Source organism: Nematolebias whitei, chromosome 9 (genome assembly GCF_014905685.2).
Source record: "Nematolebias whitei isolate Nwh7 chromosome 9, NemWhi1, whole genome shotgun sequence".
Taxonomy (NCBI): domain Eukaryota; kingdom Metazoa; phylum Chordata; class Actinopteri; order Cyprinodontiformes; family Rivulidae; genus Nematolebias; species Nematolebias whitei.
This window is the reverse complement of record NC_056506.1, coordinates 6,278,166-6,290,201: the sequence shown is the minus strand read 5'-3', so window position 1 is coordinate 6,290,201 and position 12,036 is coordinate 6,278,166. Positions and strand designations below refer to the sequence as shown.

Below are 12,036 nucleotides of genomic sequence, written 5' to 3'. Positions count from 1 at the left end.
GAGACAAAGCAGCAGTGATCTTCCGTGGAGACAAAGCAGCAGTGATCTTCCGTTCGGACAAAGCAACAGCGATCCCAAATTCAGCCAAGGACCTATAAAATTCAGTCAACTAATCACCAACAGTAGTAAATTTGAAGCTGGCAATGAGTTGGGACTCAACTACTCACCTGCTGACACATACACATGCAGACATGCACATACACAGGAGGAGGAGGAAAGCAGCAAGCTTGGCCTTCATCCCACGAAAGCCAGAACAGCACGCATAACACGATCTGCTGCTCAGCCACAACCAAACCCCACACAAGTTGAGAGTCAAGTACTGGGAGCAGGAAGAGGAAACCAAGTTCCAGAAAAGGCATTGCTACCTCCTTTTATACTTCGCCCACTTATCTAACAGGAAGTGACATTTCCCTAGCCGGGTACATTTCTTTACTGCTACACTTTGTTCGTCTAAATCTGTAAGAAAGATCATCATGCTAGAAAGCTGATCGCGTGTTAAGTTCTGTTTTTTCCGCAAAAAGAAGTAGAGAATTTGTTTATTGATTTTATTAAGTGCTTTGCTGACAAATGTTAATAGTTCCTAAACCGAACGTCCACCATTTTGAACAGAGCTTGACCCGGGAAAGAGAAAGGTCAAAGCTCCGCCTCTTCCTTTAAAGATACACGCATCTTATCCAAACAGCGATTCCTTAGTGGTCAAAGAAAGTATTACACTTTAAACAGGCCAAATTAAGTAAGCATTTGTGGATAACACATTTTAAACAAATTAACCAAAATTTCTTCTTAAATTTGACAATGATTTCAGTTTATAAGTTCAACTAAGCTGAAATCTTGGACTTATAACATAAAGAAAAAAAATATTGTTCAAAGAAACTTAATTCAAATCTCAGTTTAAATTAATAATTCTAAATAATTTTATCATACATTGGAAATGTTTTAAATTTTAAGAGCTGATTAAACTAATGTAATATCTGTTGATATTAAAATGTTGTTTATCAATTTAGCTTTAATTTTAAAAGTGAAGCAACCAAGCTCCTTCTAATATTTAATTAAATGCTTTATTTAAACAACTTTTTATCAATAAAGGGTAACTTAACAAACACTTAAAGTTAACCCCTCACAAGTAAACACATTTTTTAAATCTAAAAAAGTTAAATCTGGTCTTCTGGACATTCAGAAAAAAAAAAACAAAGCAAATCAACAAAAAAATGTAGAAACGTTTCGTCTCTGATCCGAGAGACTTCCTCAGTCTGAGGTGCTGTTTTCAGCTCAGTCTCTTAAATAGCACCTTCTCAGAGTGGATCAACCAGTTTGCTGCTGACAACCAAAACCAGCTGCTCACATGCTCAAGAAGGACCATCAGCCTAACAATGGATCATTAGCACACTGATGGCTGTTTACTACTCACAGAGGGCTGAGTGATACTAGCAATAACAGCATTGTAAGAGGGGGACAGTTGAACCCGGAGGCCTCCACCCCTGTTTAACGATGGACGATTTCTTTTCACAAAGATGGCCTCCTTTACTCCTCTCTCAAACCATCGTTCCTCTCTGTCCAGGATGTGAAAATCTTCATCCCTGAAAGAGTGACCGCTGGCCTGGAGATGAGTGTAGACCGCAGAGTCCTGGCCTGATGATGTTGATCTTCTGTGCTGGTCCATCCTTTTGGCCAGTGGCTGTTTAGTTTCCCCTATGTAAGACTGATCACAGCCCTCCTGACACTGAACAGCATACACAACATTGCTCTGTTTGTGCCGGGGGACTGGATCTTTGGGATGAACCAGTCTTTGCCGTAATGTATTTTGGGGTTTAAAAGCCACTGGGACGTTATGTTTAGAAAATAAACATCCTAATCAGAGCCACACCTTTCAGGATCGTCACTTCCGACCTGAAAGAAAACCACCTTTAATATGTCAGAAACATTCTGAAAAGTACAAAGGATCACCAAAGACTAAAAAAGGTAAGTCTACCAACTTGACTCCTAAAGAACTTGAAATAATTAAATGTTTTCTTCATGAAACGCACCAAGACAATGACACCAACGGTGCTGACCGTTGGTCAGTGACCTCTCTGGCCAACCAACCGTTGGACCAACAAGCTGCAGATTTAGAACTTCAACCTGCAACTGCAGATTGTAACTCTATTTCTGACATTGTTCTTCTTTCAGATCAGCAGACTGACTATTCACACACCCTGAATGCAATCTCAGAAGTTCAAATGAACCCTGAGGATCTCTATTTTCAGAACAACTACTCTTTTTTCCCAGAGGAACCTCCATTTCACCAATTTTTGTGTAACCTTATGGAACGGGGGCCCACAGGAAAGTTTTACTTTTCACTAACGCTAGAACAAGTCCTCACTCATGAAGCACTTCTTGACACCGCAGCAGATGTCACCCTGATGTCCACCTCCCTGTTCAAGAAACTGTAGTCAGCAGCGAAACACACCAACAAGAACTTAGTTCTTCAGCCTTGCCTCCTTGGTATCACACCTTATGCTTCTAACGACACAACTGTATCCTTTGTGACCCAGATACAGTTTAAGATTGGTAACATGACACTTAGCCATCCAGTTTATGTGTCTGATTTAGAAACAATTCCACTATTGGTGGGACAAGATTTGTTGACACGATTTCAGCCTCTGATCGATTTTAAGAATCTCAAAGTTTGGGCCCGGGTGCGCCAACCCCTGTCCATCTTTGTTGGACCAGAACTATACTCACAGTGCTTGGCACTGGATACTTCTGGAAGGTCAACCACATCTCCACCCAAATACAAACATCAGGTGACTGAGAACACACCTCCCACCGAGGTAGTGTCAGTTACACCTGTACAACCACTAGAGCTGCAAAGAGCTCATATGATTGACACTACAGTGTCTCTCCAGACTGAAAAATCCAACACTAACTGGGATCTCTACGGTGCCCTGACTCAGAGTCCATTTAATCTTAAAAAGGCCAGAGGCCACTCACAGGTGTCAGGACAAAACAAACAATTTAACAATCTCACAGACTCGTTAACTAATAACAGTACCATTAGTAGTAACACACAGTCTTTCGACCCCTCCTGGCCACCTGATTTTATCCCAAACCCACCCAAAAGGTGCAAACGCTCGCACATCCATGTGCTACAGCCTGCTCACCTGATCTTTCACAACCAACTGCTAACACAATCTCAGTTGGACCTGCTTTTTCTGATAAAGACATCATTAAGCTTAAATCTCTGGATCCAGCCATAAAAAGGATGATTCATTATCTAACTGATCCGGACCATGTCACTCCCTCCTCAGAGGAACTTGACTCAATCCCTGATCTTCGCACATTCCTTAAGGTAAAACCTGTCCTGAAAATGTTCAAGGGCATGTTAGTATTTGCTCCTGAGCCAACAACTTCACCTTCGCTCGTGGTGCCTCATGACCACAGGGGGGTGATGCTGGCACATGCCCATGAAACCTCATCTTCAAAACTCAATAGCACCAAAGCAACACTCATAGCATTAAGACAGGTTTCTTACTGGCCAGGAATGTGCAAAGATGTAAACAGCTACATCAGAGACTGCATGATCTGTTGCCAGCTCCAACCTGCAAGAGCTCCACATCAATCTAATGGCATTTCTTCATCTAAGATGATGAATGGACGACAAACGACTCTTCTTTTATACACATACTACAAACCTGGTGAAAACACCAACCACCAGTACATGAAAGATCGGAATAAACAACTGAGAAATACATTCACCTTTAACACACAACACCACACACAACACCTTTCCAGAGTGGACAAGAATACATCTAATACACTTAAACCAACTGTCTCCAGTTGTGCACTCAAACTAGATCGACACACAAGGCTCAAACAAAAAGAACTAATAAAGAAGAGTTTTCAAACTAAAAACTTTAACTAATACCACAATTAGGCTAATTAAACTACAAAATTCAAATAAACCTTACTCTTCTTAAAATAGAAAACTTTCAAAACTTAAGATTACAAATCTTTAAAATAAAATTTACTTTTAAAATAAATAGGTAAGGTAAAACACCTTAACCGTTAAAACAATACACTTTAAAACAAAATTCAACATTGTTTTACCACTAGATCAAGCTAAAAAGCAAAACAATTAACGGTCAAAAGATAACAACCCACAAGTAGAGGAAAGCTACTTCCAGGTGTCGTCGTCGTGACCCTTCTTATTTATTCATTCACCACTTGCTCTCGCCGAGATCGGATGCTTCTCCCCTCCCTCTCCGCTTTGCCTTGCTGCTCTGTCTGTCTGTGAAACTGCTTGTGAGACTCTCTTGCATATCTTCCGAACCATAACTATGGACTTGTTTTGATCAGCTGATCCCTCAACTCAATTTACAACATTTCTTCGAAGAGAAGACAGGCTTTAGGCGAGCTGATTTGCCCTGTTGGCACGCACACAGCTGGATATCTCATAGACTGGAAGACTTGATGATGTGTCTATCTCTACTGCCATCTGTGGATTTTAAGGACGCATATTTAATTGGATTTTTGATAACTGGTTCCCGCTTTTTGGATTCGGCTAGTTGCTGGTTTTATCTACAATCAAGGAAGTTGTTGGCAGCAAATTTGGACCCTATCACCCTGCTTGCCTTTATGATGGCTTGGTTCGTGTCTCGAGTACCCGGACTAAAATGCTTTGGGCTGAATGGATCGGATCTTGGGGATTTTACTCAGTCACGTTCCATTGTTGTGGCCATGTAATTTGGACATTTTGGAACTGAGTCGACCAACACAGACTCAAGGTAGATGTCATTAAGTTCTGCCTGTCCCCAAAACAACTGTCCCTCGAGAATGTTTATGGATCTCACCGAGGGACATTGGTCGACTATTACATCCTTATCAGAACTCTTACAGTGTCCTCGAGAGCATATATGAACATTGCTGACCGCTCTCATCTCCCTCGTCAGCAGAATGTCTACGTAAATGTGTTCGAGGTGTTTTTTATTTTTTATTTTAAAGTTTTATTTTTTCTCAGGCAGAAAAAAAAGTCTGACAGGAATTTTTTTGCCTCCAACTCCTACATGTGTCCAGTTAACCACTGTTTTTGTATGTCCAAACAGGTCTCACTTGTAAATGAGTCTTTGAGGCTCAATGTGATTTTTCTGTTTAAATAAAGGTTGAATGAATGAAAAAATGCTTAGACTCAGCTGATCATCGTGTTAAAGTTTGTTTTAAAATTCAATCAACACTCACCACGTGAGTGATCCATTTTAGTAAACAAAATTGTTAAACAAAATGAACTAAGATTCCTGAATTTCTGTTTACTTATTTTTACACCAAATTTCTTAGTGCATGCTTTATTTTTCTTCAACATTTAATCATTAGCCACACATTTTGTCTCCGTACCTGTACACAAAAGTAGAGGCATTAGATTATCTTATTCTCACTCAAGAACACTTTGAACAATTTATTTTGTCAATTAAGTTGACATTAGATTTGCATGCATACAGATTTATCTTTATGATTCCATTACATGAACAAAGCGCTTAGACACTTAGATGGTCACCAGGAATCACCAGATGTGTACCATCCTATGCCAACACCCTGTGGTCCAGATGAGCGCCATCCTATTGCATCATCCAGAGGGTCCCATCCTTCATCCAGATGACATCACTGCATCATCCAACTGATCCAGTCCATCATCCAGATGACATCACTGCATCTCCTGACGATCCAACCCATCATTCCAGAGAGTGACATCACCATGCCTTCCAAAGGACCCCTTGGCCTTTACATGGAATACCCTTGAGTTTCCTTCCCCTTTCTGTGGAATTATTGCTTTGAACTCAAATGGAATACCTTTTGCCTTTCCTGTTTCACGTTGTGGAATTAACCCTTTGAACGCTTGGAATTAACCCTTTTGAATACACTGGGAATAACCTAGAACATTGATTCTTTCCCTACCTGGAATTATTCCTTCTGACTTCATATGGGATAACTTTGTTTCCTTCCATGGAATTATAGACTTTGACTTTTGGGAATCTGCTATAATGTTCTTGGAACATTCCTGAGGTGTGGACGACAAGTTTTTTTCTCACAAACATTGGGCTTGAAAATCGAAAGTGGGGGAAAATGTAGGGGAACACCACCTCAGAAAAAGAACACCACCTCAGAAACAGTTCATCTCAGCTCAAACAGAAAAACAGTTCATCTCATCTCAAACAAACATCATTTGTGTGTTTTTGTTAGGGATGAACTGATCCACTTTTTTTTTTTACTTCTGATCCGATCCCGATACCTAAATCTAAATATCGTCCGAAAACCGATCCAGTTCCGATATCATGATCATCATTGATTTTATATGAGGTTGTAATAATCTCCTCTCAGGTACAATTTGTACAAATATATGCATGCATGCATGTCCAAAAAGGCAACTTGAGGTAAGTTTTATTAATGTTGGATGTTTTAAAGTTAGAATTAAATCCTGCTAACACAAAACATGTTTCTTTTTATTCCTAGTTTTAAAGTGGATATTAAAGTGATTAATTTTAAGTGATTGTTTAAAGTTATTTTATATTTTTTTAAATAAGGGGCAGATATAATAATTATTTTTCTTCTTTCTGCACTCTTTTCATTCATTGTTTTCTTTTTGATGATTTTTTTTATTTTGTTTCTTTTAAATGAATGAATAAATGAATAAAATAAAATAAAATGCTAAATGGCTTCAAACACCTGGCATAAACCAACATGAATTTTCCTGTTTTTAGTATTTTACATCACTTTATAATGTAGCTGTTTTTGTTTTTAATATAATTTTCAAATCATATGTTTTTTATGATTGTCTACTGTTGTACTGATAAATATCTCCTGGAGGGTAAACTATATCTTGGCTGCAAGTATCAAACTGTGAAATCCTTTGTTTTCTACAACTGATAGTGGTTGGTCATTAATTATGAAGTTTAGCAACTTCTCTGTAAACATTTGAGCTCCGTGGTTTCAAGGACTCCAAAAAGGGTGGATAATCTGAACTGCCGTTTGGTGCATAAGCACAAACGACAGTCAGAACCCATCCCACCACACGTAGGCGGAGGGAGGCCACCCTCTCATTCACCAGGGTGAACCCCAACACACAGGCACCAAGATGGGAGGCAATAAGTATGCCCACTCCTGCTCGGCGCCTCTCATCAGGGGCAACTCCAGAGTGGAAGAGTGTCCAATGCCTCTCAAGGAAACTGGTTCCAGAGCCAGAGCCATGCGTAGAGGTGAGTCCGACTATTTCTAGCTGGAACCTCTCAACCTCACACACCAGCTCAGGCTCCTTCCCCACCAGTGAGGTGACATTCCACATCCCAGTAGCCAGCTTCTGTAGCCAGCTTCTGTAGCCGAGGATCAGACCGCCAGGGTCCCCGCCCTCGGCCACCACCCATCCTACATTACACCCGACCCCTTTGGCCCTACCCACAGGTGGTGAGCCCATGGGAAGGGGGACCCACATCTCCTCTTCAGGCTGTGCCCGGCCAAGCTCCATGGGTAAAAGCCTGGCCACCAGGTGCTCACCCGTATACCTCACCTCCAGGCCTGGCTCCAGAGTGGGGCCCGGTAACCCACGTCCGTGTGAGGGAACATTAAGTCCATTTCTTTTTCTCATTGGTCCAAGCACTGAGCCCTGAGGAACACCATGACTAACTTTGTTGTATGACGAAGATTTATTATTTACATTTACAAACTGGAAACTATCAGATAGATACGAATTAAATTATTTTAGAGCTGTTTCTGTAATCCCAATATCATATTCAATCCTCTGTACTAAAATATTGTGATCATCTGTATCAAATACAGCACTGAGGTCTAACAGGACCAGTATAGACACAAGTCCATTGTCTGAGGCCATGAGAATATCATTAGTACTTTTACTAGTGCTGTTTCTGTGCTATGATGAGCTCTAAACCCTGACTGAAACTCTTCAAACAGATTATTTCTTTGTAGATGTTCACACAACTGACCTGCAACTATTTTCTCTAGAATTTTTTTAGATGAAAGTTAGGTTAGATATAGGTCTATAGTTGGCCAGACTTTCTGAATCAAGGTCAGACTTCTTAAGTAAAGGTTTAATTACAGCAATCTTAGAGCGCTGTGTTATGTAACCATTCATCCATCCATCCATCCATTATATTTACCCACTTATTCCATTTTGGGTCACGGGGGTCACCAGTGCCCATGTCCAACAATCACTGTGCGAAGGGCAGGGTACACCCTGGACGAATCGCAAGTCCATCACAGGGCCACATAGAGACAAACGAGACAAACAACCATTCACTCTCTCACTCATACCTAGGGACAATTTAGAGTTACCAATCAGCCTAACATGCATGTTTTTGGTCTGTGGGAGGAAACCGGAGCACCCGGAGAAAACCCACGCATGCATGGAGAGAACATGCAAACTCCACCCAGAAAGGCCCCTGGACCGGGGTTTGAACCAAGGACCTGCTCACTGAGAGGCAGCAGCTCTACTAGTTGCGCAACCGTGCTGCCCACGTAACCATTCATTAAAGACAAATTAAGTAGATCCAAAATGTGAACATTAATTAGGGAGATACCTCTTTAAACAGTCTGGTTGGGATGAAATCTAGCAGACATGTGGATGGTTTGGATGAGGCTTTTATTTTTGACAATTCAGAGAGCTCAACAGGATAAAAACTGTCCAAACACAAATCAGACTCTAGTGAAAATTTTAACGTTCTCATTTGACAGGTGACTAGAGATAGTAGAAGGAAGGATGGTTTGAATTTTCTCTCTAATTGAAATGATTTTATTTATAAAGAATCTCATGAAGTCATCACTACTTATAGTTGTAGGGATACATGGTTCAACAGAAATGGAACTTTGAATTAGTCTAGCAATAGTACTAAACAGAAACTTGGGGGTTATTTTTATTCTCATCTATTAAAGATGACTAATATAAAGTTCTAGATTTACAGAGAGCTTTCTTATATGTTAGCAGACTATCTTTCCAAGTTTTATAAAATTATTCAACGTTAGTGGAGCACCATTCTCTCTCCTGGTTTCTAGATGCCTGCTTTAAAGTACGTAACTCAGAATTGAACCAAAGATCCAATGTCCTCTGACTAATTAGTTTCTTTTTCGGCTGAGCAATTTTGTCAGGTGAAGTTTGCATTGAAGTTGTAAAATGATCAACGAGATGATCAAAGCTTAGTGTAAAGGCCGGAAATCCAAAATCACACTAAATGTTTGTTAATTAGAAAATAATGAATGCTTTAATTTATTTATCATCATTATTATTATAATTAACTTTTTTATGCCCTATTCTTTCTGTCAAGTGTTGTTCTGCCTGATCCTAATCTGTTGCATTCTCCTCTTTCCAGCTGAGTGAGGTGGAAGTGAACGGGCAAATTGAGCAGGTATGCGAGCAAGTCTACAATGCGTTGAAGTCTCAAGCTATAGACTCTGCAATGGACAGTTTGGAGACCATGGACACACTGCCTATGCCAGGATGCTTCCGTATGAGAAGTCACAGTTATGTGAGGGCGATAGATCAGGGATGCGCTGGGGAGGAGGAAGGAGAAGGGGGGAGACCACTACTGCTGTTACCATCCTCACCACCACGCACATCTGCAACGACTGTCAGGACCATACAGAGCAGCACAGGTAAGGGAGAAACATACCTCTGAATATCCTGATGCATGCTCAATAATCCAGGTAGAAAAATCTAAAAAATTAAATCTGGTCCTCTGGACATTCAAAAAAAAATCTGTGTCATCTGTGCTGGGCCATCAGTAATATTGTGTATGCTGTTCAGTGTCAGGAGGGCTGTGATCAGTCTTACATTGGGGAAACTAAACAGCCACTGGCCAAAAGGATGGACCAGCACAGAAGATCAACATCATCAGGACAGGACTCTGCAGTTTACACTCATCTCCAGGCCAGCGGTCACTCTTTCAAGGATGAAGATGTTCACATCCTGGACAGAGAGGAACGATGGTTTGAGAGAGGAGTAAAGGAGGCCATCTTTGTGAAAAGAAATTGTCCATCATTAAACAGGGGTGGAGGCCTCCGGGTTCAACTGTCCCCATCTTACAATGCTGTTATTGCTAGTATCACTCAACCCCCTGTAAATAGTAAACAGCCATCAGTGTGCTAATGATCCATTGTTAGGCTGATGGTCCTTCTTGACCATGTGAGCAGCTGGTTTTGGTTTTCAGCAGCAAACTGGTTGATCCACTCTGAGAAGGTGCTATTTAAGAGACTGAGCTGAATACAGCACCTCAGACTAAGGAAGTCTTTCGGATGAGAGACGAAACGTTTCTACATTATTTTGCTTTGTTTTGTTTTTTGTTTTTTTCAATGTCCAGAGGACCAGAATAAACTTTTTTGGATCCCTCTGAATGTATTTCTGCATGGAACCATAACCTAAATGTTTTACACAAACACATTTTTAGGCTGGGCAGCATGGTAGCGCAACTGGTAGAGCTGCTGCCTCTCAGCGAGCAGGTCCCTGGTTCAAATCCCGGTCCGGGGGCCTTTCTGGGTGGCGTTTGCATGTTCTCTCCGTGCATGCGTGGGTTTTCTCCGGCTAATCCGGTTTCCTCCCACAGACCAAAAACATGCATATTCGGCTGACTGATAACTCTAAATTGTTCCTAGGTGTGAGTGAGAGAGTGAATGGTGGTTTGTCTATATCTGGCCCTGTGATTGACTTGTGCCCCTTGCATAGTGATTGCTGGACATGAGCACCAGTGACCCCCATGACCCAAAATGGAAGAAGCAGGTAAAACATAATGGATGGATGGATGGAACTTTTAGGCTGATAGTTGTATTATTTCGGTAAAATGTTTGCTAAGGCTCAAATCCTTCATCAAAAAACCTCGGAGTGCATTTACATATTGTAGCCTGTTCAAGGTTCAAAGTTCAATATGACTTTACTGTAATTCACATCACATGTGGTACATGAAATATAATACAGTGTAATAAACAGAAGCCTGAACATGAGTCAGTTTTGAGCAGATGGCAGATCTATATATGCACAAATATATATACTGTATATATATATATATATATATATGTATGCAGAAACTTTGCAATCACCTTCCGCTCATATCAGCATGAGTCCGGCTTCAAGTCTTACAAGTTTGGCTAAAATCCGACCTTCCAGACGGGAGTTATTGTCACTTCCTGTTTTGTCACGAATGTAAAAGGACTTCCTTTAGGCTTTTCAACATATAACTGTTGGAAGAATCTAGGGGGTGCACTTGAGTCAAATGTTAAAGAACAATACTAATGTGTCTATAAGTGTTCACTGATAACGCACAATAAATCTGTTACATATTGGATAATATTTCATTGAAAAATAACTGTTGGAAAAATGTAGGGGGCGCATTTGAGTCAAAAGTTAGCAAACAATACTAATCTGTCTAGAAGTGCTCACTAATGACACACCCAAAATCTGGTTCAGATCAGATGATATATCATTGAGATAAAACTGATAAAATAATCTAGGCGCCACCACATTATCAATGTGTTTAGACGTGCTCACTGATCAATCCCAAAAAATCTGGCTCCGATCGTATAATGTATCACTGAGATATAACTGTTGGAATAATCTAGGGGTCGCACTTGAGTCAAATGTTAAAGAACAACTCCCATATGTTTATAGGTGCTCATTGATCACACACAATAAATCTGGTTCAGTTCGGATGATATATCACTAGAGGTTGAACGAGTATATAATTTTTAAACTCGATATTAACATAATAAAACCCGAGTAGAACTCGAGTATTTGATGACATCATAGATCTCAAGATACAAAAATAAATAAATAAAACCGCAAAAAAAAAGGTAATTATTTACAAAATGTAATTATTTACAAAAAAAAGACCAACAAACATTGGGAGCATATATTATGCTCCTACCATTTATCATACTGCAAATAAGTCACAGGAAAAACTAAACTATTAGTTATTATTATTAAACTGCAAACGTGAAGAGACATGCAGCACGTCAAAAACGAAACTTAAAACAGTGTGTGTGTGGGGGTGGGGTGGGGGGGGGGGTCGACCA

At 40.3% G+C, this 12,036-nt stretch overlaps 1 protein-coding gene across 1 annotated transcript in view; it reads left to right on the top strand.

The window, feature by feature from the left end:
- Positions 1 to 12,036, top strand: part of dlgap1a (discs, large (Drosophila) homolog-associated protein 1a) — a 345,763-nt gene that overhangs the window by 84,048 nt on the left and 249,679 nt on the right. Inside the window, exon 4 of the mRNA XM_037681980.1 lies at positions 9,345 to 9,627. Within this exon, the coding sequence (XP_037537908.1) occupies positions 9,345 to 9,627 (283 nt within the window). The remainder of the gene's footprint in view (positions 1 to 9,344; positions 9,628 to 12,036) is intronic.